At 38.6% G+C, this 27,463-nt stretch overlaps 1 protein-coding gene and 1 pseudogene across 2 annotated transcripts in view; one reads left to right on the forward strand and one right to left on the reverse strand.

The window, feature by feature from the left end:
• Positions 1–26,450, reverse strand: part of ZW10 (zw10 kinetochore protein) — a 35,676-nt gene extending 9,226 nt beyond the window's left edge. The window contains exons 1-11 of one of the 2 annotated variants that reach the window (XM_040258021.1): positions 26,186–26,409; positions 23,917–24,051; positions 19,278–19,379; positions 19,003–19,080; positions 18,689–18,848; positions 17,058–17,210; positions 16,444–16,635; positions 8,286–8,449; positions 7,220–7,402; positions 3,044–3,282; positions 298–369 (exon numbers count right to left, since the gene is read on the reverse strand). In XM_040258021.1, the coding sequence (XP_040113955.1) occupies positions 298–369; positions 3,044–3,282; positions 7,220–7,402; positions 8,286–8,449; positions 16,444–16,635; positions 17,058–17,210; positions 18,689–18,848; positions 19,003–19,080; positions 19,278–19,379; positions 23,917–24,036 (1,463 nt within the window). In that variant the 5' untranslated portion in view covers positions 24,037–24,051; positions 26,186–26,409. Of the gene's footprint in view, positions 1–297; positions 370–3,043; positions 3,283–7,219; positions 7,403–8,285; positions 8,450–16,443; positions 16,636–17,057; positions 17,211–18,688; positions 18,849–19,002; positions 19,081–19,277; positions 19,380–23,916; positions 24,052–26,185 lie in introns of both variants that reach the window. The other variant, XM_040258020.1, reaches the window with a different exon arrangement.
• Positions 23,144–23,503, forward strand: LOC120876053 (annotated as a pseudogene).
• Positions 26,451–27,463: the final 1,013 nt, after the last annotated feature.

Below are 27,463 nucleotides of genomic sequence, written 5' to 3' on the forward strand. Positions count from 1 at the left end.
ATCTATGTCACCTACTATACTACAGATGAAATGGCAACCCACTCCAGTCTATGGGGTTGCACAGAGTTGGACATGACTGAAGTGACTTAGCAGCAGCAGCAGCAGCATAGTACCCTTATTAATTTATTAGTAAATGACTGATGTTCTTTAAACATGTATTCTAAATGGTTTATTGCACTGTATTGTGAATTTTAGCAGCCAATTATCTTAGGTGGGAATATAAAGTTACTGTTTTAACCTGACTCAAACATTCTAAGCCCACAATATTATACAGAAGTCAGACACAGTGGCACTTACTTGTGATATGTTGGTACAACATCATGGAACAAATGGAAGATATTCCTCACTGAGTAGAAAAGTTGAACAGCACTAAAAAAAAAAAAACACAGTTTCAAGAGAAACGCATAAAGATACAAAGGCAATGAGAAAAAAATTCAAAGTCAGTGCACCTTAAGTGAGAGTCCCCCACTAAGACTACAGCTGGAGAGACTAAGCTAAGTCTACAGCTAAGACTACAGCTGCATTGGTCACTGCTGAGAACACCATTCCTCTGGATGGAATGAATTCTCAGTTAGGAGTTACCAACTGAGCTGCAGGTCTGAAAACCTGGGCCTATTCACAGCGTTAAGAACGGTGACGTCCAACCCAAAGCCTCTTTTCCATTTATCAATTTGTGTTCTGCCAGGACCCCGAGTAGCCCTTCAGTAACGAATGGAGCTAAGCCTCAGCAAATGTCACCTGCTCACTGGCGCACTCTGCAAAGGGCAAGGCATCAATAAAGGCACTCACTGGTGCTGTCAGGGCCAGTCTGCCTTCAGCCTCCACCTTTTCTCCTTCTCACCCCAACGCAAGGACGTGAATCAACATTTCTAGGACAGAATCCAACCTCAAGATTTCTTGCCCTTTAAGTCTGCTCTTAGAACACCTGAAGATTATTATTAAAAAGCTCTCAGAGCAAATAAAAGGCTCATGGAGCTTACTTCTACATAAGACTAACTAAAACTGTGTACCCTGAGTAAGTCATAGGAATTCCACCAATGATTATTAAAAATTAGTCATGGTTCATTATACACCAAAACACTGTTAAAACTTGATGACTATGATACCTGACTAAATTATTTCATTTTATTTTCATTGCATTGTTGCTGTTTGAAGTTTGATAATAGGGAAGTGGGTTGTTGTAGTTGTGTTTTTGTTTGTCCTATTAAAACTAATTTTTTGGTGAAAAGGATGTCCGTAGACATTCAGTATACAAAACTGTTGTTTGGTGGGACTTCCCTGGTGGTTCAGTGGCTAAGTCTCTGCACTCCCAATGCAGGGGACGTGGGTAAGATCCCTGGTCAGAGAACCAGATCCCACAGTCCAAAACTAAGAGTTCGCATGGTGTAATTAAAGACCCAACAGGCTGCAACTAAGACCTGGTGCAGCCAAATAAGCAAATTTAAAAATACACACACAAATACACACATATACATACAGTTTGGTATTATCTTATGCAAAATTGCTTTGCATACCTAACTTCTGCTTGGGTATATTTCAGGTGAATGCCATGTAAAAATGCCTGCATGCATAGTCAGTCACTCAGTCACGTCCAACTCTTTGTGACACCATGGACTGCCAGGCTCCTCTGTCCACCAAATTTTCCAGGCAAAAATACTGGGGTGGGTTGCCATTTCTTACTCCAGGGGATCTTCTAGACCCAGGGATCAAACCTGCATCTCCTGTGTCTTATGCACTGCTAAGTGGATTCTTTACCACTAGGCCACCTAGGAAGCCCCATTCACTCCTATATTTATTCTGCCAAGTGAAAGGGAAAGTCACTCAGTGCCCAATTCTTGTGACCCCATGGACCATACAGTTCATGGAATTCTCCAGGCCAGAATATTGGAGTGGGTAGCCTTTCCCTTCTCCAGGGGATCTTCCCAACCAGGGATCAAACCCAGGTCTCCTGCATTGCAGGTGGACTCTTTACCAGCTGAGCCAAAGGGAAGCTCTTACTATGCCAAAAGAGTATATCATTCCCTTCACATGTATTATATTTAAAACCAGACAGACTTGTGAATATAATGATTCATTGAAGTCACAGAAGTATTTTAGTATGCATGTTCTTTCTGGAACAGAATAAAGGGGTTTGTTTATACATGGGGATTAAAACTTCAGAAGTCCCTTGGAAGATGCAATTTGATTAAGTCAAGCCCTAACTGAAACTGTTTTCCTATGAGAATGTGAAATAAAAAACTATGATATACAGATTCAAACTAAAGAGGCTTTGGAAATCCCACTCTATGATCAACTTGGGCTACAGCCTACCGTCGTCTCCTCAGTCTGGTTCAGGAATAGGGGAAGGAGCCTACTAAACAAAAAGAGATTCAAATATGGAAGTATGTGGGATCGGGTTTAGGTATCTTGAATATAATGTTGATTAGAAGAAATCTTCTGGAAAGGGAGAAATCAGAACTTTGGTGCATTTCATTCTTTTCCTTCTACCTTTGGCTGCCCAACAAACTATTACTGCTTAAAGTTAGTATTTAAAATATAAATTAATTAGGAACTAGATTTCAAAAGGTAAAATGAATGTTAGGCTAAAGAGCCAGAGCATGCTGAAGCAGATGGTACAACTATCACTATGACCACCACCACCAATGCTAATTAACATCTGAGTATTAATTATTTCCCAGGGAGCATTCTATGCTCTTCACAAGAGCTTTCTCATGTAATACCACTCAAGTCAAATAAAAAGTTGAAAGTAAAAAATTAAAGAGCTTTTTGTTAAAAAGTCATTAATAATTTTTAATGTCAAATCCATTTGTCCATCCACATATATGATTTTATTTCTCATACTTTGCTGTAAGACTATATGTTGTTATAAGTAAAAGTTAATTACTAATACATATCTGTGTGCTATACTGATTCTTTAGGGGAAAAATATTAACTAATAGGATAAGAAAACCCAAGAATTCCAGTTAATTTTCTTAATAACTGTCTAGTTTAGATATACATTTAACCAAGTCATTGCCATTTTCAGATAACTCAGAACTCATACCATTGATCACTGCTGGTTGTTGCCTCCAGTAAAGTCTGATAGGCAAGTTCCATTAATTTCTTCACAGATTCACTGATGCGACATGTGGGCAAAGAAAAGGAATGTTGGTCCAATGTATTCTCAGGCTCTAAATTCGCCACTTCATTGTACTGAGCTGTGGACACTTTCTGTACTTGTAGCTTGTCGTCCTCATTAGGACGAAGTAAGTCTGGTACACTTATCTTAGAAGCAGGAGTAATCTAAGAGTCAAACACAGAAAATGCATTGTCCTCAGAATAATCCAGATGCATGCAGATGGTGAGGAATAAGATACTGACCACTTCCATCACAATTAAGCTGTGGATCTACAGAATAATTTCAAGATATGAGTAAATTTGGCAGTACTTTAATGACTGCTCAATCTTGGATGAAAGGATGTCATAAGGAATAAGCAATGCCCTTTACTGGGCCATTCTTTTCATTCTGTGCATTCTTACTCTTGGTGGAAACAACAAAGCTGTGAAACTGACCCACGATTTTACATAAATGAAAGGACCTTCAAAAAATCCTCTTTCTCAGATTAGACTATTGGATTAATGCACACCATTAATGTATGACTTTGTGTTCCACTGTCATTAAATTATTTCCCATCAGAAACATGTCTCAGCTTAGCCAAAGAAACAACACATTCAAGCTAGCTTATGCTGCTCTTAAAAACAAAATTCCAAACAAAATCCAAAAACATTCCCTCCATTTACACTGAATGAGAATTCCCAGATTTGGTGAAAACTAAAGAGAAGACCGGGGCTTCCCTGGTGGCTCAGCAGTAAAGAATATGGCCTACAATGCAGGAGACACTGGTTTGATTCCTGGGCTGCAAAGACCCCCTGGAGGAGGGCATGGGAACCCATTCCAGTATTCTTGCCTGAAGAATCCCATGGACAAAGAAGCTCCACAGGGTCGCAAAGAGTCGGACACGACTTAAGCGAGTGAGCACACACACACAAAGGGAAGAATACTAGGCCTCTAGTCTGGAAACATCAGTGATATTTTCTACCCTAACTTTAAACAAAGTCATTTAACCTCTCTTGACCTCAATTTTTTCATTGCAATATGAAGAAAGTGCACTAAAATAATGGTTTTTCAAATCTTGCTCTCAAAGATACTTCAGGAGCCAAAAAAAAGTTGGGGGGGGGGGGCGCGTGGAGATTAAGCAGGTGGAAGCAGCAGATTCCTACCTCAAGAAGAGCTGCTCTTCTCAGCACATACTGGACCTCTATGGAAAATTTCTGAAAAATTTTAAGTGTTTTTCAAGTCTTAAAAAAACATTAAAGTCATCAGACTTGCCATCTATATATAAAATTTGTATAACATCTATTTTATAGGGCTGTTATAATGTTTCAATGAGAATACAAATATCACAACCAGGGGAGGTGCCACTGGCATCGAGTGGGTAGAGGCTAGAGATGCTATTGAACATCCTTCAGGACAGGCCCCAGAGCAAAGAATTATCTGGTTCCAAATGTCAACAGTGGCATTGCTGAGAAACTCTGATCTAGAGGGAGTGCCATCATTAGGATTTGGATATTTGGGAGGAAAACACAGTCTTACAGAATGTCAGAACTGGTTGAATAGGGAGTTCAGAGATTATCTAGTTCAATTCTGTCACATTACATAAAAGGAAACTGAGATCCAACAAGGCTAAAAGATTTAGCCCAGAGTCACAAAGCAATCTAGTAACAATCTTATTTATAATAAGAGTTATGACAGAGCTATTAGGATATATATTAATTCATTCACTAAATATTTACTGAGCAGTAAGTACACAGTAGTAGGCACCAGGTATATTCTTGATGCTAGAGGTACAACAAAGGTAAACAAATGCTAGAGGTAAACAAAACAGTAAAGAACAAAACAAACTGGAAAGAAAAAACCAACCCTCCCCACATAGAGTGTATTTTCTAGCAGGGAAAAACAATAATTCAAACAAAATATTTATTGACAATAAGTAACATGAAATGAAAGTCACTCAGTCATGTCCGACCAACTCTTTGGGACCCCTCAGACTATACAGTTCATGGAATTCTCCAGGCCAGAATATTAGAATGGGTAGCTTTCCCTTCTCCAGGGGATCTTCCCCACCTAGGGATAGAACCCAGGTCTCCCACATTACAGGTGGATTCGTTACCAGCTATGTCACAGGAGAAGCCCAAGAATACTGGAGTGGGTAGCCTATCCCTTCTCTAGAGAATCTTCCCAATCCAAGAATCGAACCTGAGTCTCCTGCACTGCAGGCAGATTCTTTACCAACTGAGCTATCAGGGAAGAAAATCAAAGCAAGAAAAGAGTTTAAGAAATAGGGGAAGGCTTCCCTGATAGCTCAGATGGTAAAGAATCTGCCCGCAACGCAGGAGACCCTGGTTCAATCTCTCGGTCAGGAAGATCACTTGGAGAAGGGAATGGATACCCAATCCAATATTCTTGTCTGATGAATTCCATGGACAGAGGAGCCCAGGAGCTATAGTTTATGGGGTCACAAAGAGTCAGATACAACTGAATGACTCTCAGTGGTAAAGAATTCGCCTGCCAATGCGGGAGACACGGGTTCAAAAAGATCCCACATGCTGCAGAGCAACTAAGACTATGTACCACAAGTATTGAGTCTGGACTCTAGAGCCTGGGAGCCACAACTACTGAAGCCTGCAGGCCTAGAGCCTGAGTTCTGAAACAACAGAAGCCGCTGCAATGAGAAGCCCGCACACTATAACGAGAGAGCAGTCCCCACTCACTGCAACCAGAGAAAAGCCCATATAGCAAAGAAGACCTAGCACAGCCAAAAATAAAAACAAATACATAAATAATTTTTTAAAAAAGAAATAGGGGGAGGTTACAGTTTTAAGAGTGGTCAGGTAACTTCCCTGGTGGTCCAGTGGTTAAGACTCTGTGCTTCCAATGGAAGGGTGGGGCGTGTGTTTGATCCCTGGCTGGGGAACTAAGATCCCACATGCTGAGCGGTGCAGCCAAGGAAATATTTTTAAAAATAATGAATTTTTTTTAAAAAAGTAAAACAGTGATCAGGAAAGGGAGCAAGTCTGTAACAATATTCCAAGCAGAGGGGGAAACAGGTTTCAGAGTTCTGTAGCCAAGGTGTCCTGGCAAATGAAGAGTGACTGAAGAGGAATGCGGTAGGGGATGCAGTCAGAGCGGCAACAGGGGACACATCACCCAGGGCTGCAGGCCACGGTAAGCCGACTGGGTCTTTCTCTGAATGTGACAGGAAGCCACCGGGCTTTGTGCATGAGAGTGACATAACTGACTTTCATGTAGAAACCCTGCAGCCCAGTTCCCAGTACTGAGTGCTTTTCAGTTCCCCTCACATCCCCAGATTACACCAAAATGTGTTAATATCTGTGGGGCTCAAATGGCTAATTAAATATTTTACTGAAGCGGACACTACAACAGGGTAACCCCAGGAGAAAGGGGCGTGCAGACAGCACAGAGGAGAGAAGAGCATGGTCCTCCCAGTGGTCACAGAAAAGCGGCTGAGGAATTTTCTAAGGAATTAGTTTAGTCTATGTCTTCTCTTAATCTAAATAACACTTATATTTGCTAAATATTATTTTATATATGCAAGATATTTTTAAAAAACAGAAAAAATACACAGACTTATCTAAGGTCAAAGGAGTAAATTACTCTCAATGCAAATTATAATTTGTCCATGGATTTTACAGATAACTGTTTATGCCATACAAAGATCCTATCTTTTTGTTTCCTTTTATTAACTTCACCTCTATTAGCCTAAGCAATGAAGTCAACATTTTCATAACAGGATATAATCTCTGGATATAACAGTACCTGTCACAAAACTGCATACTAAAAATTCAAGTGATAAAGTCAACGAAACTATAGGTTGATATACTCTATGATTTCAACAATAGTAATCCATTAAATTCATGTACACGTTTTCAATTTATACAATGCTTTTATGTGTGTTATCTTACCTGGATCCCACAATACCCTATGAAAGAGGTAGATCTTAGGACCCCTTTCAAAATGAGAAAGCTAATGTTTAAGAAAATTAATAACTCACCTCAATGACCTCAGCAAATGTCACGTGCTCTTCCACTCTACCACAATCATCTCAAAAATAAGCTGCTTCCTAACTCAATGTAATAAACTATAACCATTCCCCCATACCTTCACAGTGTTGTGAATTTCAGAGGTCATTAGGTTTCTAGCCGCCACAATCACATCCTGACACTTCTTGTTAGCAAAATGAGAATTGACATTACGGGCATATTTCAGCAAATCAGTAGTATCTCCTTTTAAAAGCCTCATCTCCTTTAAGGCATTTTCAAATTCTTCAGTGGATTGTATGATCTAAGAAAAAAATGCAAGAAAAAGAAAGTAAAGAATTATATACACATATTCCTTTTCAATATTAAAATTTCAAATCCAATATATAGAAAAGAATAAGGAGCAGATGGTTAAGTTTTAGAACAAACCATCCATTACTAGGTAGAAAATATTACACATTTAAACTCATCAGGAAGAGCATCTTCATTAGGAGTTTCTCACTCTGCTTAGTCAAAGTGCAACAAATTTTTTAGTAAATATACAGTCATCCCCCTCCCTTATCCTCAGTTTCAGTTACCCATAGTCAGCTATGGTCTGAAAATACTAAATGAAAAATTCCAGAAACAAACAATTCCTAAGTTTTAAATTGTGCGCTGTTCTGAGTAGCGTGATGAAATGTTGCCCTGTCCTGCTGTGTTTTACCCACAGGATACGAATCATCCTTTTGTACAGCATATCCGTGTTATATACACTACCTGCCCATTAGTATAGAAAAAACACTGCACATACATCTACAGTTCAAAACTAACCACAGGTTCACGTCTTCACTGAGGGTTTTAGAACATATCCCAAACATAAGGGGAGACTTCTGTACTTATTTTAGTGTTTGAGGAAACACTAGAAAGAAGCCAAAAAGTAAACTATTGCCTAGTACCTGCTAGAGCTGATACAAATGTAAAAACAATTGTTTTTCAAAAGTACCTAATGAAAACGTATTAACACTGAATAAGAAAGCATACTTCCCAATCAAAAGGCAGCAAGCCAGAAGACAAATGAAGTTATAGGGAATTTGCATCCACACCTTATGAATAATTTTCTTAAAGAACAAATGATCTCTAAGATAAACAAAGGGCACTGACAAGACCCTGTGGTCTCCCCAAACCTTCAGTGACACCTCTGCTCTTACCTCTTCATACTGCTCTAACTTGCTGCTATTTGTCGGGATAGAATAAACCAAACAATCTTTAATAAGGCACTCAGATAGGTCCTCCCAGATCATGTCACCAAGCATCTCAGCCAGTGTGATCTTAGATGTCTTTAAATTTTCTAGGTCAGCATCAAGAGGTAAATCTGAAATCAAAAGAAAAAGTTTTAAACAAGAAGCTATTCACACACCAGATATAGTCTCAAATTCCCTACTTTTCTAGAACTCTCCAATTTTAAGATGACAGGGAAGAAAACAGCACAAGTAATTCTACCTTACTTCAACTAACTATGTGGGAAAATCATGACACACAATTATTATTGTATTTTCACTGCTCAGATGAATCATCTGCAGTATAAGACTGCCTGCCTGTTCTCTGTAACAATTAGGTAGTAAGCTATCTACATTATAATCATCCACTGCTAATCCACCAATCTGATTATATGACAAGCACTCAGAAGTTCCCACACCAAGTTGAAACTAGTTTAGAATAAAATCCCATTTCTCCAATAATAAATAAACATACTTTTTCATCTCTGCGAGGGATCAGAGTGTTTATTCTAAGCAAAATATCAACAAATACCTTACATTATCATGTAATATCTAGTCTGTCAAACAGAATACTTCAATATATCTTCCATGGTATATTTTATGGTGGCTTTTTCTAACACATTTTGAGGAAGTTAATTAATTAACTGCTTCCCTTGTGGCTCAGCTGGTAAAGAATTCATCTGCAATGTGGAAGACCTGGGTTGGGAAGACCCCCTGGAGAAGGGAAAGGCTACCCACTCCAGTATTCTGGCCTGGAGAATTCCAGGGACCGTAAAGGCCATGGGGTCGCAAAGAACTGGACATGACTGTGCGACTTTCATTATTAACTAGCTAAACAGTATAAGAGAACCTTAAAAAAAAAGTGACCATACTACCTCAAAGCCTTGAGCTATCTTATAATATCAGAAGTCTAGGCCTGCACTGTTTGATATGATGGCAATCAGCCACATTTTGCTACTGAGCACATGACATGGGGCTAGTGTGACTGATGAACTCAATTTTTTAAAATTTTAAGTAATTTCAAAAACTGGAAGCAAAGGTGTGTGGTTATAATGGATAGCATAAGGGAGAAGGCAATGGCACCCCACTCCAGTACTCTTGCTGGGAAAATCCCATGGACGGAGGAGCCTGGTAGGCTGCAGTCCATGGGGGTCGCAAAGAGTCGGACAAGACTGAACGACTTCACTTTCACTTTTCACTTTCATGCACTGGAGAAGAAAATGGCAACCCACTCCAGTGTTCTTGCCTGGAGAATCCCAGGGACAGCGGAGCCTGGTGGCGGCTGCCGTCTATGGGGACGCACAGAGTCGGACACGACTGAAGCGACTTAGCAGCAGCAGCAGCAAGGGAGCCTTGTGGTGATAGGCTAGTTTTGTCTCTTGATTGTAGCGGTAGGTACATGAATCTACACAGGTCATAAAATTGCACAGAACTATTCACACACACAAATGAGTACAAGGAAAACTAGAGAAATCTGAATAAGCTCTGTGAGTCGTACCACAGTCCATTTCCTGGTTTTGATCCTATACTACGGTTACACAAGATGCTAACATTGGGGAAAACTGGGTGAAGGGTATATGGGATCTCTACATTTTTTGAATAAAAATTTTAAACTAAAAAAAAAAAAAAAAAACAAAGGAAGTAGCATAAAATACTTTTGTGTTAAACATAAGTTTGTTGCTTTGATAAGACCACATCTCACTTTAACCATAGCATCACGTATGTATACTGTAGTGCTCATTTCAGGCACGTGTATTACTTCTAGTATTTCATATAAACACACTTTCGATGCAGTCAGAGTAAACAGACTCATTCCATTCCAATGACTTTGTTTTCCTATGCATCAATGTAACACTGTAATGTGTGTACTTGAATATTCTGTGCATACAGCACAGGTCACAGTGATAACTATATAAACTGAAAAAGGGAGTTAAATTGAAGTGCTTATTATTTTCATTATGATATATTTTTCTTGTTTAAGAAAATAACTATAAATAAACCTTCAAATTTAAAACTAAAATATACTATTGACGCAGAATCAAGTGAAGATGCAAAAGTTGGAGGAACTGGTAGAAACAGTAGAGGAAAAAAGAGACTGGAAGAAAATATACCACAAATTCTACAACGAATGGCTGTGCAACTTGCTAAAACAGAGCAAGGCAAAATTTTGCTACGCAAAAAATTTTAAGATGACAAAGCAGACAATATTAGGAAACATTTTCAGCAAATATATTAGGAATTTGTCAAGCTTCCTCTCAAAAAAGAATTGACAAAATTAGTCGCCTGAAATCACAATTAAATGTCCAACCAAAAATGTGATTTTAATAGGATCTGAGCTCATGGAAAAGACCTTGATGCCAGGAAAGACTGAAGGCAGGAGAAGGGGATGACAGAGGATGAGATGGTTGGATGGCATCACTGACGCGATGGACATGAGTTTGACTACGCTCCAGGAGTTAGTGATGGACAGGGAAGCCTGGCGTGCTGCAGTCCATGGGGTCGCAGAGTCAGACACAACTGAGCAACTCAGCTGAACTGAACTGAGCTTGTAAATTTAGCTAGTGATAAAATGACTTGACAAAATCATTCTATGTTTTCTCTGCATGTATATTTTGATATCAAATTTATACTTGTTTTTAAAAAATTAATCAGGATACTTATCTATCCTTTTCTATTAACCAAAAGAGCTTGATTATCAAAAAGGATTTAGCCATAAACTTAATGTGCCTAATGGTGACCTTTTAAATAGGAAATCTTTAACAACCTTTCAAATTACTTCTACAACTATTTGTATGTTCAGAGTCTTTACTTCTCGGTAAATTTTAGTAACTTATACTTTCTAGAAAATCAACACCACTAACGTTTCTAAAGAAAAAGGGTAATTTTCCCTCTCCATATCCACAAGTTTCTCTGTCTCTCTGTGCCCAAGTAACCAATGTTAAGAGTTTGGTTTGTATTCTTCCTCCCTTACATTTATAACACACACTTGATATAGATCAAACTGTGTCCCCCACAATTCATATGTTGAAGCCCTAGTCCCCAATGTAGCTGCATTTGGAGAAAGGACACCTTTAAATAGGTCATAAGGGTGGAGCCCTACCCTTAATCCACTATGACTAGTGTTCCTCTAAGAAAAGGAAAGACATCAGGGATAAGCATACAGAGAGGAAAGGCCATGTGAGGACAGTGAGAAGACTGTCTGCTAAGCAAGGAGTGAGGGCTCAGGAGAAACCAAATCTACTAACACTTTGTTCTTGGACTTCCGGCCTCCTAAACTGTGAGAAAATAAATTTCTGCTTTTTAAGTCACACAGCCTGTGGTATTTTGTTATGGAAGCCCTAGTAAAGTAATATAATACTCCAATAAGGGGCTACATTTCCATTTTTATAAAATGGGTTCATGCCATAGATTTTACACTTAACTTGTTATCCCTTAAAAATAGATTGTGGCCATCTCTGAGATATCTAGCTCTACTTCACTTCTTTTTAATAGCTGCACAGTACTGCAGCCATGAAATTAAAAGATGCTTACTCCTTGGAAGAAAAGTTATGACCAACCTAGATAGCATATGCAAAAGCAGAGACATTACTTTGCCGACTAAGGTTCGTCTAGTCAAGGTTATGGTTTTTCCTGTGGTCATGTATGGATGTGAGAGTTGGACTGTGAAGAAGGCTGAGCGCCAAAGAATTGATGCTTTTGAACTGTGGTGTTGGAGAAGACTCTTGAGAGTCCCTTGGACTGCAAGGAGATCCAACCAGACCATTCTGAAAGAGATCAGCCCTGGGATTTCTTTGGAGGGAATGATGCTAAAGCTGAAACCCAGTACTTTGGCCACCTCATACGAAGAGTTGACTCATTGGAAAAGATTCTGATGCTGGGAGGGATTGAGGGCAGGAGGAGAAGGGGACGACCAAGGATGAGATGGCTGGATGGCATCACTGACTGGATGGTCTTGAGTCTGAGTGAACTCCGGGAGACGGTGATGGACAGGGAGGCCTGGCGTGCTGCGATTCATGGGGTCACAGAGTCGGACATGACTGAGCTACTGAACTGAACTCCATACTATGGCTCAACTGTAAGTTATACAACCATTCTTCAGATGATACCCATTCCAGTATGCAAGTATATACAGTACTTACACATGCAAACATATATACTGTTGATATGACATCTGTAAGGAATTAAAAAGTGGGCTACCTGGGTCAAAGAGATGAATATCTTAGCATAAATATAGTGCTTCAGATTACTTGCTAAAAAACACTCACAAAAGCAATGAAGAAGCCTATTTTCCATTTTCTTACCAAAAGTGTCTTACACAGATCTCTGAATTTTGTCAACCTTAAGGGTGGAAATTTCTACTCTGATGGTGTGATTTCCATTCCACTATTAGAGAGATTGAGCCACACATATTTTTATGTTTATTAATAATTTGAACCTTTTCTTCCATAAATTGCCTATTCATATTTGTTACCCTTTTTCTGTTACTATGTTCTCTCTTTCTTTGGAAAAAATCTAAAAATCAACTCCTTGTCTGTCAAACGCACTGCAGATATTTTCTCCCAGTATAATATAATCTTTGTTTATGGTACCGTTTACCATACAGAATTTGACATTTATACGCAGTCAAATTTGTCAATCATTTCCTTTATGTATTTGGAGCTTCCTGATAATATTTAAGTATTCTTGTGAATTTTCTTCCAACACTTTTATTGTTCTACTTCTTGCATATAAAGCTTTAATCCATCTGGAATGTATCTCTGAAGTACGAAGCAGGAATCTAACTTTGTCTCATTCCACATAGCCAGTTTTGCTAGCACTATTATTTAATAAACTGTCTGCCCCACTAAGCTAAAATGTGACTGATCAAATGGTAAATTCTCTTTTATTCCTGGGTCTACTTCTGGACTCTTTTTCCTACTGAGCTTATGTCAAAAACATAGTTTTAATTATAAAATTCTCCAACTAGTGTTTTTCAAATATTTACTGGCAAGTCTCATACTTTTTGATGTAAGCTCTAGAGTAATTTATTTGTCCAATTCAAAAAATATATAACAAGCAACTGATTGGAAATGTATTAAGTTTATATGTTATTTTGGAATGAGCTGACAATTTTTTGAGATTGTCTTCTAATCCATGATAGCCTCCCTTCCCTTTATGCCCTCAATAAGTTTTATGCCTTCCTTTACATATATTCTTCCTATTAAACTTATCTTTAAGAGTTTAATACATTATGTTGCCATTGTAAATAAGATATCTTTATATTTTATAACTGATTGTTGATAGACGAAATCTGATTTTTATAGATTTATACTGTACCTAGACAACTTAGTAAATTTCTTACTAATTATAAAAGTTTTAGCAGTCTTTTGGTTTTTTAGATATACAATCACATCATTTAGAAGTAAATTCTTCTCTTTAATATTCATACTTATTTTCTCTTCTTTGCATCAGCCATAACACCTAAAACAATGTTAACAAATATTAATGCCAGTGTGCATTCCTGACTTAAAACTGATTTTAATGGAAATAAATGGGGCTTTTTAAAAATGGTTTCATATATTTAAGATTATTTCTTCTGGGCAGTCCTAGAAGTTGAAATCTTGGTTTAAAGATACAAATATTTTAAGACTTTTTATATATTTTGCCAAATTATTTCCAAAAGAATTTTTTATCCTCTTTTTAAAAATTTTTTTGCTGTTGGTACAATGATGCTTAGTAATAAAAAAAAAAATTGGAAGTAAAAACCACATATTTAAAAGATGAAAGGAGCATATAACCAAAGACAAACATAAGAGAGAAGGTAAAAACCTTTATGAAGTTTCAGAATAACTAAGATGCAAAGAAAGTAGAGGACTCCAAAAAGAACTAAGGCTATAAAGTATGATCCTCAGGTTAGATTTAGGGGAAGAAGAAACCATTAAAAAAAAAAGCCCCATTTATTTCCATTAAAATTAGTTTTAAGTCAGGAATGCACACTGGCATTAATATTTGTTAACATTGTTTTAGGTGTTATTGCTGATGCAAAGAAAAGAAAACAAGTATGAAGGAAGGGAATATTGACTGAAAGATATTAGAGATGAGAAGAGAACCTAGTAACTGTGAGTTAGTTGTCTTCTGCTCTGAATATCCTAGGTACAAAGAAAACTTACAAACACAGTGGATTGAGCACTTAAAGGACCAACGTCAACCTGAAAAGACATTCCAGTGTGCTCCTAGAGCACCCTCCAATCTAGCCCTACCCTAGGTTAACAGTACCATCACTGACTTAAGCTACAGGAAAACATGATTATCAAATTTGCATTCAACATGAAGCAGGAAGGATAGTTAACTCACTGCAAAATTTTATCAAGTAAAACCTAACAAAGATTAATGTTAACTGTAAAAAGTCAAGTGTAAGACAGGAAACAGCCATTGGCACTGAGTATGATGTGGGATTTCCTTTACATCAAGCTCAATAAGTTAACTGTGTAATAACAGCCTTTGGCTATACTTACAGAAACCTGAAACTGAGACTGAAGGAGTGACTAATCCTCCCAGACGAATCTGAATCTGAATTGGTTCAGACTATCTCTAGAATACTCTGTTCTGTTTTGAACACCACACTAATAAAAAGGACTATGGAAGAAATGGAATATATCCATAGAAGATCACTGAAGATAAGAAGATCTAACATTATTTCATTTTAAAAAAAGTAAAGATGGTAGTAAGACGTAGGGGACATGACAAGAGAGACTGGAAAGAATTTCAAAGACCAATTTCAAAGAATTAGACTTCTATACAGCTCCACATAGTAGAAACAGCATCAGTAAAGCAGATATTACAGCACAATATATTTTGAATATATTTTTTAAACAACTACCTTAAAATTCAATTTCCAAAAAGGGCATTTTGGCGAGAGTATTTAATACAGAAGAGACACAATTTTGAAAAAAAAAAAAAAAAAAAAAACGACAGTACTCAGAGCTGTGCAGAGGTAGAATAGACTCTCAAAAGGTGCTCAGGCTTGTTGTAACCAGTTGATGGGAGTGTTAAGAGGAGAATCAAGCATCAGAGATATCTGGACTGATTACCTTTCTAGTTCTTTCCAATCCTTGGACTCTTTGTTTACAATCTTTTGTTATATCTAATAAAAACAAGAGTATATTATCTCCCTAAGTAAAGGAACAAGAAGAAAACTACCTTTGACTTTTGCAGTTCATGCAAGTCTTAAAATTTTTTATTCTCTGCTATCAAAACTAGAAAGAATTCCTTGCTTTACATATAAATTATTTATATATAAATAAATAATGTCTATATGTATACAACTGAGTCACTTTGCTATACAGCAGAGATTGGCACAAAACTGTAAATTAACTATACTTTAATAAAAAACAATAAAATATTTATATATAAATAAATGATGTGACTGCCAGGAAGGCTTACAAACAATAGCAGCATTTCTTGTTTTTTATTTTTTCCACAGCAAGAGTGCTTAATTTGACTATTCAATATGACAACTGAGAAAAGCAAAAAGAAGGTAAGTCAAATAGGCTAAAATGACAGTATTATAATTAAAAAAACAGAAGAAATTTTACTTTTAATAGTGTGACAGCCAAAAATTGATTCAAGCAACACAGAAATTGGTTGTTTCAAGGGTGAATATATAAAGATCTAACCAGTAGGCTGAGTTGGAATGAATTCATGTTAAACTCAGTTTGTTTATATCAACTAGGTTAATGCGGATTTTCCCACTGAAATATGTAACACAGCACTTAGTTCATTTCTGCTTTTCCTATAACTAACCAAAAGTCCCAAAATATGATGTCCCTAGAAGTCTCATGAGAGAAATGCATTCCAAAATCCAACTATATATTACAAACAAAGAATATGGGGTACCACTGATGACCTTACCTGTCAACACTAGGCAGAGAAGGAAAGCAAAACAGAGCAAGAAATAGAAAGGTAACTACTTTTTTCCCAAGACATAATTTACTCACCTCCATTCACTCAGAATGGCGGCATTTTTATCCACTTTTTAAAATAATATTTAGTTTCAAATACCACATCAACTTTTTCCAAAATATGAAAGCATGGCCTTGGGAATACACACCTAGAAGTTGTTTCTGGACCACTTCCAGTACCAGTCTGATCTTGGCAAAAACTTCAGATGGTGATGGATGTTCCAAGTCAGTCATCACAGATTCAAAACGGATGATGGTGATGTTAGGTTGGCTTTCTATCACGGCAAGAAGCGATGGGCAAGATGCCAGAGGCTTAAGGATATACTTCAGCAGCATCTGACCTGAAAGTTACATGAACACTCATTAAAAAAATCACTTGAAGACACTTGAGAAAAAAAAAAGATCTTTGAGCCTAACAACAAAAAAACATATACCAGGACATTCCACAACACCCATAGGCACTGCAAGTTTTTCCACTGAAGTTTCCCAGATTGTTTACAGATTTTTATTTAAATTATTAAAAATAAAAAACACTAGCAGCTCGTTTGAGGAAAAAAGAGAGAGAAAAGAAAAAAAGGAAGGATCTAAGCCCTTAATGAAAAGGGTAATATTTATAACAATTCTACTTAATTAATCATGAAGCCAAACCTTATGATCCATCATCAGTATCATTCAGAGAATATTTGTTAATTTTTCCTGTCATTCCTTTAACATTGGACTTTCTGAAAATGTCATATAAATGAAACAAAGTAGGATGTCTTACCAAATGACTTAAGCTTGGTATGTAGCTCTCCAAGAAGAGAAAATGCCAAGAGGACAGAACTGATTGGTGGCACGGGGTTCTTCTCTTCTTTCTGAGATTGTTCAGTGCATAAATGAAGCTCTGTTTGCAGGCAAGATTCCAAGTTGCTGATATCTATGGAGAAGGGAAAAAATATCAGCTGTCTCAGCAATACAAGATGTTTCCATTTCTATTCCTGAGAGCCCACTGTCTACCAAGAGTCCTAAAAACGTGGTTTTAGTACAAAACACTTCTAACGCAAGCAAGTACGAATTACTGCATACAAATCCTTGGCATCATTTTAAAACAAGAAATTACTTCTTTTGGTATGCTCAAAGAATCAAACTGAGTGCAAAAGATGATGTACCTACAATAACTGCATATTAAATATGTGTTGAGAACGGATAAACAACAAGGTCCTACTGTACAGCACAGGGAACTATATGCAATATCCTATGATAAATCATAACAGAAAAGAAAATTTTAAAATGTGTGTGTGTGTGTATATATATATATATATATATATGTGAGTGTGTGTATATATATGTATATATGTATAACTGCATCACTTTGCTGTCCAGAGGAAATTAACATACCACTGTAAATCAACTATACCACAACAACAAAAAATATACTGAATGACTGAATGAAGGCGAAGAATAAAAAGTGAGATCCTAGTTTCAGTTAAGGCCTCCTCTTCTTCTATGTTCCCTCTTATGAAGCAAAGAGAACAGCCTGCCAAACAAGTTTAACAAGAAGGGTGTGTTACAACAAAGAACTGCCATCTTCTCTTAATTTTATAATCTGCTTGGAAATAGATCTAAAACTGCTGGATGACTTCCTTGAAAATGTGTGTGTGTGAGGGGGCGGAGTGTCTATGTACATACATACATATACACTGTATTTGAAGGCCAAAGTGGATAAGGGGAAGGAAGAAAGAGGAGACTCTGAGGTTTCCTCTAAAACAGACTAAATTTCAAGATTAAATGTTGGAAAATATACTGGACTTAATGGCATGTCTTTCAATATACCCTCAGAGATTTTACTTTGTATAAACAAGATATAAAAAAGGGTTCATACCCAGAGATGGGCAGAGGGGCTAAGAGCCAAGTAGTATAAATAAAAGCCAGGGCCAAAGTTATCCCATTTCTCATGATTCTGTCACCGATTTTCCCCAAGGACTGAAAAAATTGGGTCAAAATCCTATCCCATCGATCCCCTGTTTTCCTTAGCAAGAGAGAGAAAGGTCGAACAGCTTCTTTAAGCTTTTTAGAAAAGATAAACTGTCGGGATGAGGGCTCTGGGAATGACACTCTCTACAGTGGAGTGGAACTGTGGGCTTAAAGTGATTCCACCTCCTCTAGCACATCCTCACCTCACGCAGCCCACCCAATCATCTCCCCCCTTCTCCGCTCCTTCCTAGCAAGAAGTGTGAAGGAAGTAACAAGCATTTTGGTTCTAACAGCATTCTGCTTAAATGAGAACTCAATATAGAATTGGGAGATTAATAAATGAAGCCGTCTTCTCTCCCAATATAAAATATTTGGAGTACGTTCCGAAGCCAAACTGGTTCAGGCAGATCAAGCAAAGCAATTCACTGAGGTCAGCATCACCTTTCGATGGTGGGAACTTCCATACAATTAGCCTCTGCCACTCTTCTCCAAGGTGATAAAGTATGTTCTGTTTCTGTATTGTAAGCTCCATGCTGAGAGATTTCAATATTTTTAAGTCAAAGCATTTTCTGGATTTTAATAACTTCAAGCATTTCTGGGCCTGGCAGTGAAATGGAATCACTGTTAAACATTTCATCTGTACTCTAGGCAGTTTGAACATATTTGTATAACAATAAGGAATACATGTGACACAAAATTTTACTTAAAACAAGAGTAGCATTACTTGTTCATGCTTTAGAGAAAGTGTTTAATACCTCTTCTAGATGCTGAGCAGCAGAAATATACTTCTTTCCTGCTAATGCACAATTATATTCCTCAAGAGCAGTAGAAAACTGAAAAGATAAGCATAGTTATTAGGTATTTTATCTGACACATCTTACTGTTTCAAGTCTGTCTGCTTGTTGTTATATGAAAAAAATAGCACATAGTCAAGGGATACTCATTAAACGATAAGACCAATTGGAAAAAAAAAAAAAACAACAAACCTTCTCACCACCAAAGCACTAAAGTTTGGTTTGAATTTACTGACCTCTTGTAGCTGTCTAAGCAAACAGAGGACTGCTGAGTCTCTTTCCAACTGTTGCTTCAAGTCTGTAAATTCAGCCGTTGATACATGAAGATCACGGCGGACCTAATTCACAATATCAAAGACAAGTACTTTTTAGCTATACTATACCTAAGAAATAAAACACTTATTATAATCAATAAGCCTTATTAGCTGAATATAACTCATGATTAAATTTAAATGCTGGTTAAGAATGGAATAAAAATCATAGAATGTAGTAGGAAGAGACCTTAAGTGGTCCAAATGGCCCAAATCCTTGTCTTATTCAGAAACACCCATTGTCATCAACATAATATACTCTTGTCAGCAACGAGTCTTAGTTTAAGCAGTTACCTCACATCAGAGAACTCACCCATCTGGATTACTAGAAGGGTATCCCCATGGCCAAGCGACAATTCACTCTAGAGCTGAATAGTTCTAACCAATAGGAAGATTTTCTTAGGTTAAGTGAGGATCCACCTCCTATTCTGTCCCACCTTTTCAGGGACTTTGCACTATCAATTACTTCCTCTTTTCTCTATCTTTTACCTCTTACTAATTCATTCTTCATTCATGAATTACATACTGATTCAATATCTACTAGAGGATGGCTCCTCCCATCAGATTTAAATATGTTAAAAGTTCTCCCATCTTTAAGAAAAAAATATCAATCAAATCCTGTTGCTATGTCTAAAGCATGTATCACCAGTACTTAACCATTCATGAGCACACTGTTATTCTCCTTCCGCTAGATCTATGACACCAATTTCTACTCATTTTTCTCCTGGTTCTTTGGCCATTTCTTTTTATCTTCTTTTAGGACCTTCATTTTCCCTCTGATCACTTCACGCATACTGATATTCCTTTCTCCCTGGCCCTCTTATTACTCTGCACCAATGGTTCTCAAAAACTTAAACATTTTTTGCTCACCCCCATCCAGGGACATTTGGCAATGTCTAGAGACATTCTGGCTTGTCACAAGTGAGCGAGCTCTACTGGCATCTAGTGAGTAGAGGCCAGGGATACTCAACATCTAAACATCTTACAATGTACAGGATCGGCCCCCACAACAGAGAATAATATCCAGCCCCAATCTAGGCATTCCACAGTGCCTAGATTGAAAAACCCTGCTCTATATATTCTCTCCATTCTCATAGTTTCAATTTCTAAGTGCAGCTCTCTCAAGTCCATACCATTCCCCTAAAATCCAAAAGTATCTGGAGGGGGTGATGTGCAAACTATCCTCTAAAATCCACTCTCTCATAGGGATAACATGTGGCTACCCAACTACACTATCTGTTTTCACTGTCCCTCTCAGTCAGGTGTGACCATGTGACTAAGATCCCACCAGTGGAATATAAGCTGAAGTGATGTCTACCATTTCCAAATCTGGGTCTTAAGAAAACAGATGCGTCTTCTCTATGCCCTCTATTTTCTCTGAACCTCCAGATATCACTGGACATGGGGAGAGACCAACTACAACCACATAAACAACAACAAAATGCTAACGCAGTGCTTCTCAAACTATAACATGCATATATACATATTGCTTGGTGAATCTTATTAAAATGCAGCCTCAAATTCAGTAGGCCTGAGATGGGGTCTGAGATCCTCGGTGCCTACCAAACCACCAAATGCTGCCAGTTCTACTGCTCTACAGACTGTTGGAAGACAATTTTTTAGGGTTTTCTCACACTTCAGCACCATCTTGCAAGTGAAGCAATGGACTGTCTTTTGTTCTGAACTATCTTTTCAAAAATGTTTGTGTAGTAAACAAACATTTGAAAACCAGAAATAGTATTTCCCTTCAGGACAAAAATCCAGCATGCTTACTACCCATTAGAAGGCGTTTACACTCTCTAAGCTCAGGAGTTTTCTTCTATCATGCAGCCCACCGCACACTGCCCTGTAGAAACTGGGGCTCAGGGTGCTGTGCAAAAACATTCATCCACTGGCTACTACTTTAGGGAACAAACTATCCACCATAGTTCTTGACTCAGAATGCACTAGAACAGCCAGGCCCTGGGTTGTAGAATCAGCCTGCTAGCCTGGAGACCATGATTTAAAAATACGTATCTTGTTTGAGCCATTGCATTTCAAGTTTCTGGCCCTGCCCCATCTTTCTTCACAATAGTCTAGCCTCTATCTTCATACAAGCCAACTATGCAGCTCCATTTGGATCTCATATAGGCAGCCCATATTTAAACTCAACCAAAACCTACTCCTCCTCAAGATTCTCTATTTCAATGGATAGCACATCAATAACCTAGTTCCACAGTTACCAGTGACTCCTCCATCTTTAACTCCTCACATCAGCAACTCCCAAAGATCCTATATCTTTTGAAAGTCCCCAGGATTCATCCACTTTTCTCTATGCCCATTGCCACTGACTGTGGTGAAGGTCGCAGCTTGTCTTGCCTGATTACTTTAACTGCCTCCTGATGCTTCAACTGCCTTCTCATTTCCCAGTCTCTTTTCCCTCAAGTCTTTTCTTCAAACTGCAAGCAGAATGGGATTCCTAAAATTCAAATCAGACATCACTCCCCTACTTAAACTCCTCTAGCTTCTACAGGGCAATCAAGAAAATCCTTACTACTTAAACTGATACACATGGTTCTGGCTTACCTTTTTAATCTCATCTCCTGGCCCCTCCCACCACACTCTATAAATATCTGTCATATGGAATACGTGCAGCTTCCCAAAAGTGGTATCTCTACACTACCTCCATGTTTGCACCATGCTGTCCCCTGTGCCTGCCTAAACATTTCTCCTTCTTCTTTTGCTTAATTACCTATCACTTCAGACTTTGGTTTGGACCCCAATTCGTACAGGAAGACACCTTTAGCAATATCTCCTCTCTTTAACTGAATTATTACTATTTAGTGTGTATCACATTATTTTATTCCTCTATAGCAGACATGAGATTCACATTTTGAAATAAAAAACTATCTAGTTCACCAACTACCATAGTATCTGGCACCTTACAGATGCTCAGTAAATATACCAAATGACTGAATAAACCCTTTAGTCCACCCATTGAATCGAATTCCCCCTCTCTAGTCATAAATTTGAATCTTTTTCTCAAATGATAAGACTCCAAATATTGAAAGTGTTTCTCACAGCTAAATACCCTCAGTTTCTTCACTGTTCTTCAGATGGTATGGTGGTCAGGTCTGGACCCTCTCGTCAAGACCAGTCATCTTTAAAAATACAACAATCAGAACTGAATAAATCTTGGCCAGTCATAGTCTGCCCAGGAAAACGTACATAGTCCATTACTTTCTTGTTCCAGATACTTCATTTCTAATAACACAGCCTGTGATTGCACTACTGACTTATTTGTCTGACAAATATCCTTTGAATATATTATTTGAACTGTGCCAGAGTTGCAGAGTAATGGATTTATTTTTATTAAAACCTCTAACCAGAATGACAGGTAAACTCACTGTTAAATAGATTTTCCAAATAGCTAGTGGTTTCCCCACTTGCGATTCAAGTTTTATATAGAACTTTTAAAAACACATCTGTTCCCTTTCCTTCTTTAGGAACTGTCACACAGAGAAGAGACTTGATGTCTTTCCTTTAGGACGTTGAGAATATCTCAACATCTTGATTTTGGATATCAATGAACCCTGAGTGAAAATTTAGAAATAGATGTACAAGACACCTACTCAATTTAAACCTCTAATATCAGCTTGATTTTTTTCAACTGCTTATTTTTCCTAAAAGAAAACTGTAAGGGAAAAATCCTGGGGAGATAATGTATATGAAAAGTATTTTTTAAGTTATGAAGTGGATATTCCTGTTTCAACACTGGCTTACTCCTTTGTGATGACAGTACTCTGGTAAACATGGTGAACATTCTTAAAAACTGCCAGACTTTCCATAAGAAGTACAGTAAGCATTAGCCCCATAAAGTGTAAAGTGACACAGTACAAGATGGGCAGAGATTCCCTGCATGTCCAAGGAAAGTGGCCTTACGACAGGAAGTAGAGTGGTTGTGACTGGCAATCCAAGTCAATTTTCCACAAGAAAGCCAAAAGACAAAGATTGTGCTGAAGCTTTAATATGTTGAGGCCAGCTGCAGATATACGAGAATGCATGCCACTAAGAGATACAAGCATTTTAAAGTAGGAGATGATAAGAGACAAGGCCAAATGATTCACTTATATGCTTTATCTGTTTTTATTATGAAGACATTAAAATCTTGAGGCTATTTTTTTAAATTTATAAAGTGAACTAAAATGCAAGACATTATTAGTATAGCTTAAATTTTTTTACCATAAAAAAGAAATTGTTTATAGTTTTGGAAAACATTTGTATTTTAAAACTGGAAGTTAACTTAAGGTCATCTAGGTCTTTAAAAGTTGTATTAAGGACTTCCCTGGTGGTGGCTTCCCTGGTGGACTTCCCTGCAGTGGCAAAGAGGGCCAATGCAGGGGGCCAGGGTTCAATCCTTGGTCAGGGAACTAGATCCCATATGCCATAATTAAGACCTGGTGCAGCTTTTTCTTTTTTTAAAAAAATGAAGATTAAAAAAAAAGTTGTAAACTGAGTTGTCTTTGGAATCAGGAAGCTGAACTTTCTCCCTACAAACCTATCCCACATAACAAACTGTTCTTACCTCACTCTCTATCCTAGATTTCAGCAAGCCAATGTCATCAGATAGCTTATCCACTTGGGTAACCAGGTCCTGTGCACTCTGCATGCTAGGCAGGAATTCGCTGTACTTCTTGCTGATCATACTGCACACCTCGCCCTATTATACAACAAAAAAGTTACAATGAGATGAGTAGGGAACTCTTAAAATATATAGCTCATCTTCTGTTAGGTATCTTCCAAGTCAGGGCCTTTTTGCCAGTTACTCATACCCATTCACTTTCCCTTCAAGCCAATGGGTTTCTCTGAAAAAAACATTTCTCCTACCGTTAAGAGTCCCATAACACAAGGGTACAAGAAGACAATGATCAACAAATCCCAACAGTGCCCAAGAATTGTACAAACACTGAAAAAGAGAAAGGCAGAGTCAGAAATTCTCATTTTGAATCAAATCAGTTCAGACTATAGTCACTAATTTTAATCATATATCTAATAGGAAAAAAAGTAAATGAATAAATTAAGACCATAATCTGTATACCTCAATTGATTTATGAATTTCTATTTTCTTGCTTATAAAATTACAAGAGCTAATCTTAAATAATTCAGGCTTCCCAGGTGGCACTAGTGGTAAAGGATCCTCCTACCAATGCAGGAGACACAAGAGACTCAAGTTCGATCCCTGGGTTGGGAAGATCCCCTAGAGTAGGAAATGGCAGCCTGCTCTAGTATTCTCACCTGGAGAATTCCCCAGACAAAGGAGCCTAGCAGGCTACAGTCCATGGGGCTATGGAGTTGGACACAACAGAGGGACTGAGCACACACAATCTTAAAACCCTAAGTTGATCTGAGTTCCATTATTTCCTTTAATGCAAAATAATTTAATAAATTATTGAATATTTTTCACTGAATTAGTCAATGTTTGGGAGACAAGAATAAATGATGCTTGTGTGCATGCTCAGTTGCTCAGTCATGTCTGACTCTTTTGAACCCCACAGAGTGTAGACCATCAGGCTCTTCTGTCCATGGGATTTTTCTGGCAAGAATACTGGAGTGAGTTGCCATTTTGTCCTCCAGGGGAGCTTCACAATCCAGGCATCGAACCCACGTTTCCTGTGTCTCTTGCACTGCAGGCAGATTCTTTACCACTGAACCAAGGAAATTATGCTTGTCCCAAATAAATTCCTTTCAGGTAGGAAAGATAGTATACACTTAAGTAATCAGAATACAAAAATACAATATAACAAGAGTTCAGGGACTCCAAAAGCACAACTGAGAAACAGAGCACTTCTGCCTGAGGGTAAATGGGGGTATTTTTCATACATGAAACTACATTTGAGATGGAACTTGAAGAATGAGTAGAAATACTAACAGGTAAAAGATGGAGAGATGGCAACATAAATAAAATCTGGGAACTAGGGAAAAAGTGGGTCTGCTTGGAGAATAGAAAGTAATTCTCATCTATCTGGATGGGAAAATAAACTGGAGGAAGGCAAGTTAGTTCCAGAACAGGGAGGAGCCTGTAGCTTAACAGTCGATCCTCCTTCCATCATATAAAAAAGCAATGAAAAATCCTAAAGCCATATTCCAGGAGATGCCAGTGACATGAATACTTAACACTTAGGAAATCATTTTGGTAAAATAAAACCATTTTTGTGCCTTTATGGTTCAGTGTCAAACTTGCTCTCTTAAATCCACAGGGTACACATCTTTTTAAGATGTTTAAGAAAGCAACAGAGATGTGGCAATTAACAAATGTAAGGTAATGAATGACAGTAGTACAAAGTGAAACTGCATGTGGTTAGGTGCCTTTTGTTTTTGTATCAATTGCAAGACAGCAAGGTCCAAAGAAGTGCTATTCACGTGTTTTATAACATTCGGCACGGTCTCAAAGGCCTGGGGGTGAAGAGAGTTGAGTTTAATAAAGTACTGATAGGTTTTTAATGACAAAAATTCAGGGAGGAGAACGGTACAATCCTCCCAAAGCTATCACATTCATCCACGAATCATACAGAGGAGGAAACTACACACCGAAGAGGGGTGGGGTGACGCTGCCCTCATTTCTATCCAGCTGCTATCCCCCGCTCCCTAGACGCCTCGGGCTTCCAGTCCCAGACTCCCTGCTCTGCTGGTCTCCACCGCCTTCCCCTCGTCCCCCTATCCCATACCTCCCCAGCCTAACCGCACTCCCAATACTGCCCCAGCCACCGCCTCTTCCCACCGTCCCAGCCTCCTCGGCTCCGCAGTCCCAGTCCCAGTCTGGGCTCCCCTCTAAGCCCCTTTCTCACCCCACATACTTGCACCCACTCTGGCTCCTCCCTCCGTCCCTTTAGAGCCAGCCGCCCGCTGCTCCGGCTTCACCTTGATTTCTTCCACCCGCTGGGTCAGGCGACTGATCCGAGTGCCCAGATCCTCCTTCTCCAGCCTCCCGGAGTGTGCCAGGACTTCCGTCACGAACGAGGCCATCGCCACCACAAGAACCAAAACTGACAGGGTCACTCGCAGCCAGCGCGGCAGCTCCCGTCCCGCCGGCTGCCTTGGCGCGCGGCCTGCCGGGAAACGGAGTCTCGCGGGGCCCAGATCCCCTCACGAAAAGCGATGGCTGCACTACAGCTCCCAGCAGGCACCGCGGCTATCCTGGCGAGGACTTTCCACGGTGTCCCGTAGTTGGCAAACTGTGCGTAGACGCGTTTACTAGCTCCTTTTGAAATAGTTGGTCTTTTCCCGCCGGTTTTTCTCTAGAAGTGAAATGGTTTTATTTAATAACCAGTCCCAAGTGAACCTTTCTCAATTGCAAAACGCTTTCCTGTGAAATTTATGTAGCCTGAAGACCCAAGGAGCCCATCTTGATCTTTTTTCGTTAAGTATTCATTCTCATGGACTGCAGTGACCATCAGAATTTATGTGAATGGTACCCTCTGCAGTTGTGCAAGGACGTGGCGTCACCTCATAAATAAAAGTATGCCCGTAATCGCACTCCTTTCATATTGCATAGTTTATATGTATGTATGTATGTTTATTTATTTATGAGTGTGTGAGTGTGTGCGTGCTAAATCGCTTCAGCCCTGTCGGACTCTCAGCGACCCTATGGGCCGTACCCCACCAGGCTCCTCTGTCCGTGGAATTCTCCAGACAAGAATACCGAAGTCGGTTGCCATGCCCTCTGGGGGCTCTTCCTGACCCAGGGATGGAACCTGAATCTCCTGTCTCTCCTGCACTGGCAAGCGGGTTCTTCACCACTAGCGCCACCTAGGAAGCCCCATAAGTATGTGTAACATTTATTAAATATACATTTATATTATTTATATTACCTAAGTAGAAAAGGCAGACGAACCAGAGATCAAATTGCAAAACATCCGCTGCATCATCTAGAAAGCAAGAGAGTTCCAGAAAAACATCTATTTCTGCTTTATTAACTATGCCAAAGCCTTTGACTGTGTGCATCACAATAAACTCTGGAAAATTCTGAAAGAGATGGGAATACCAGACCACCTGACCTGCCTCTTGAGAAATCTACATGCAGGAAGCAACAGTTCGAACTGGACATGGAACAACAAACTGGTTCCAAATAGGAA

The sequence above is a fragment of the Oryx dammah genome, unplaced genomic scaffold, assembly GCF_014754425.2.
Source record: "Oryx dammah isolate SB20612 unplaced genomic scaffold, SCBI_Odam_1.1 HiC_scaffold_17, whole genome shotgun sequence".
NCBI lineage: Eukaryota > Metazoa > Chordata > Mammalia > Artiodactyla > Bovidae > Oryx > Oryx dammah.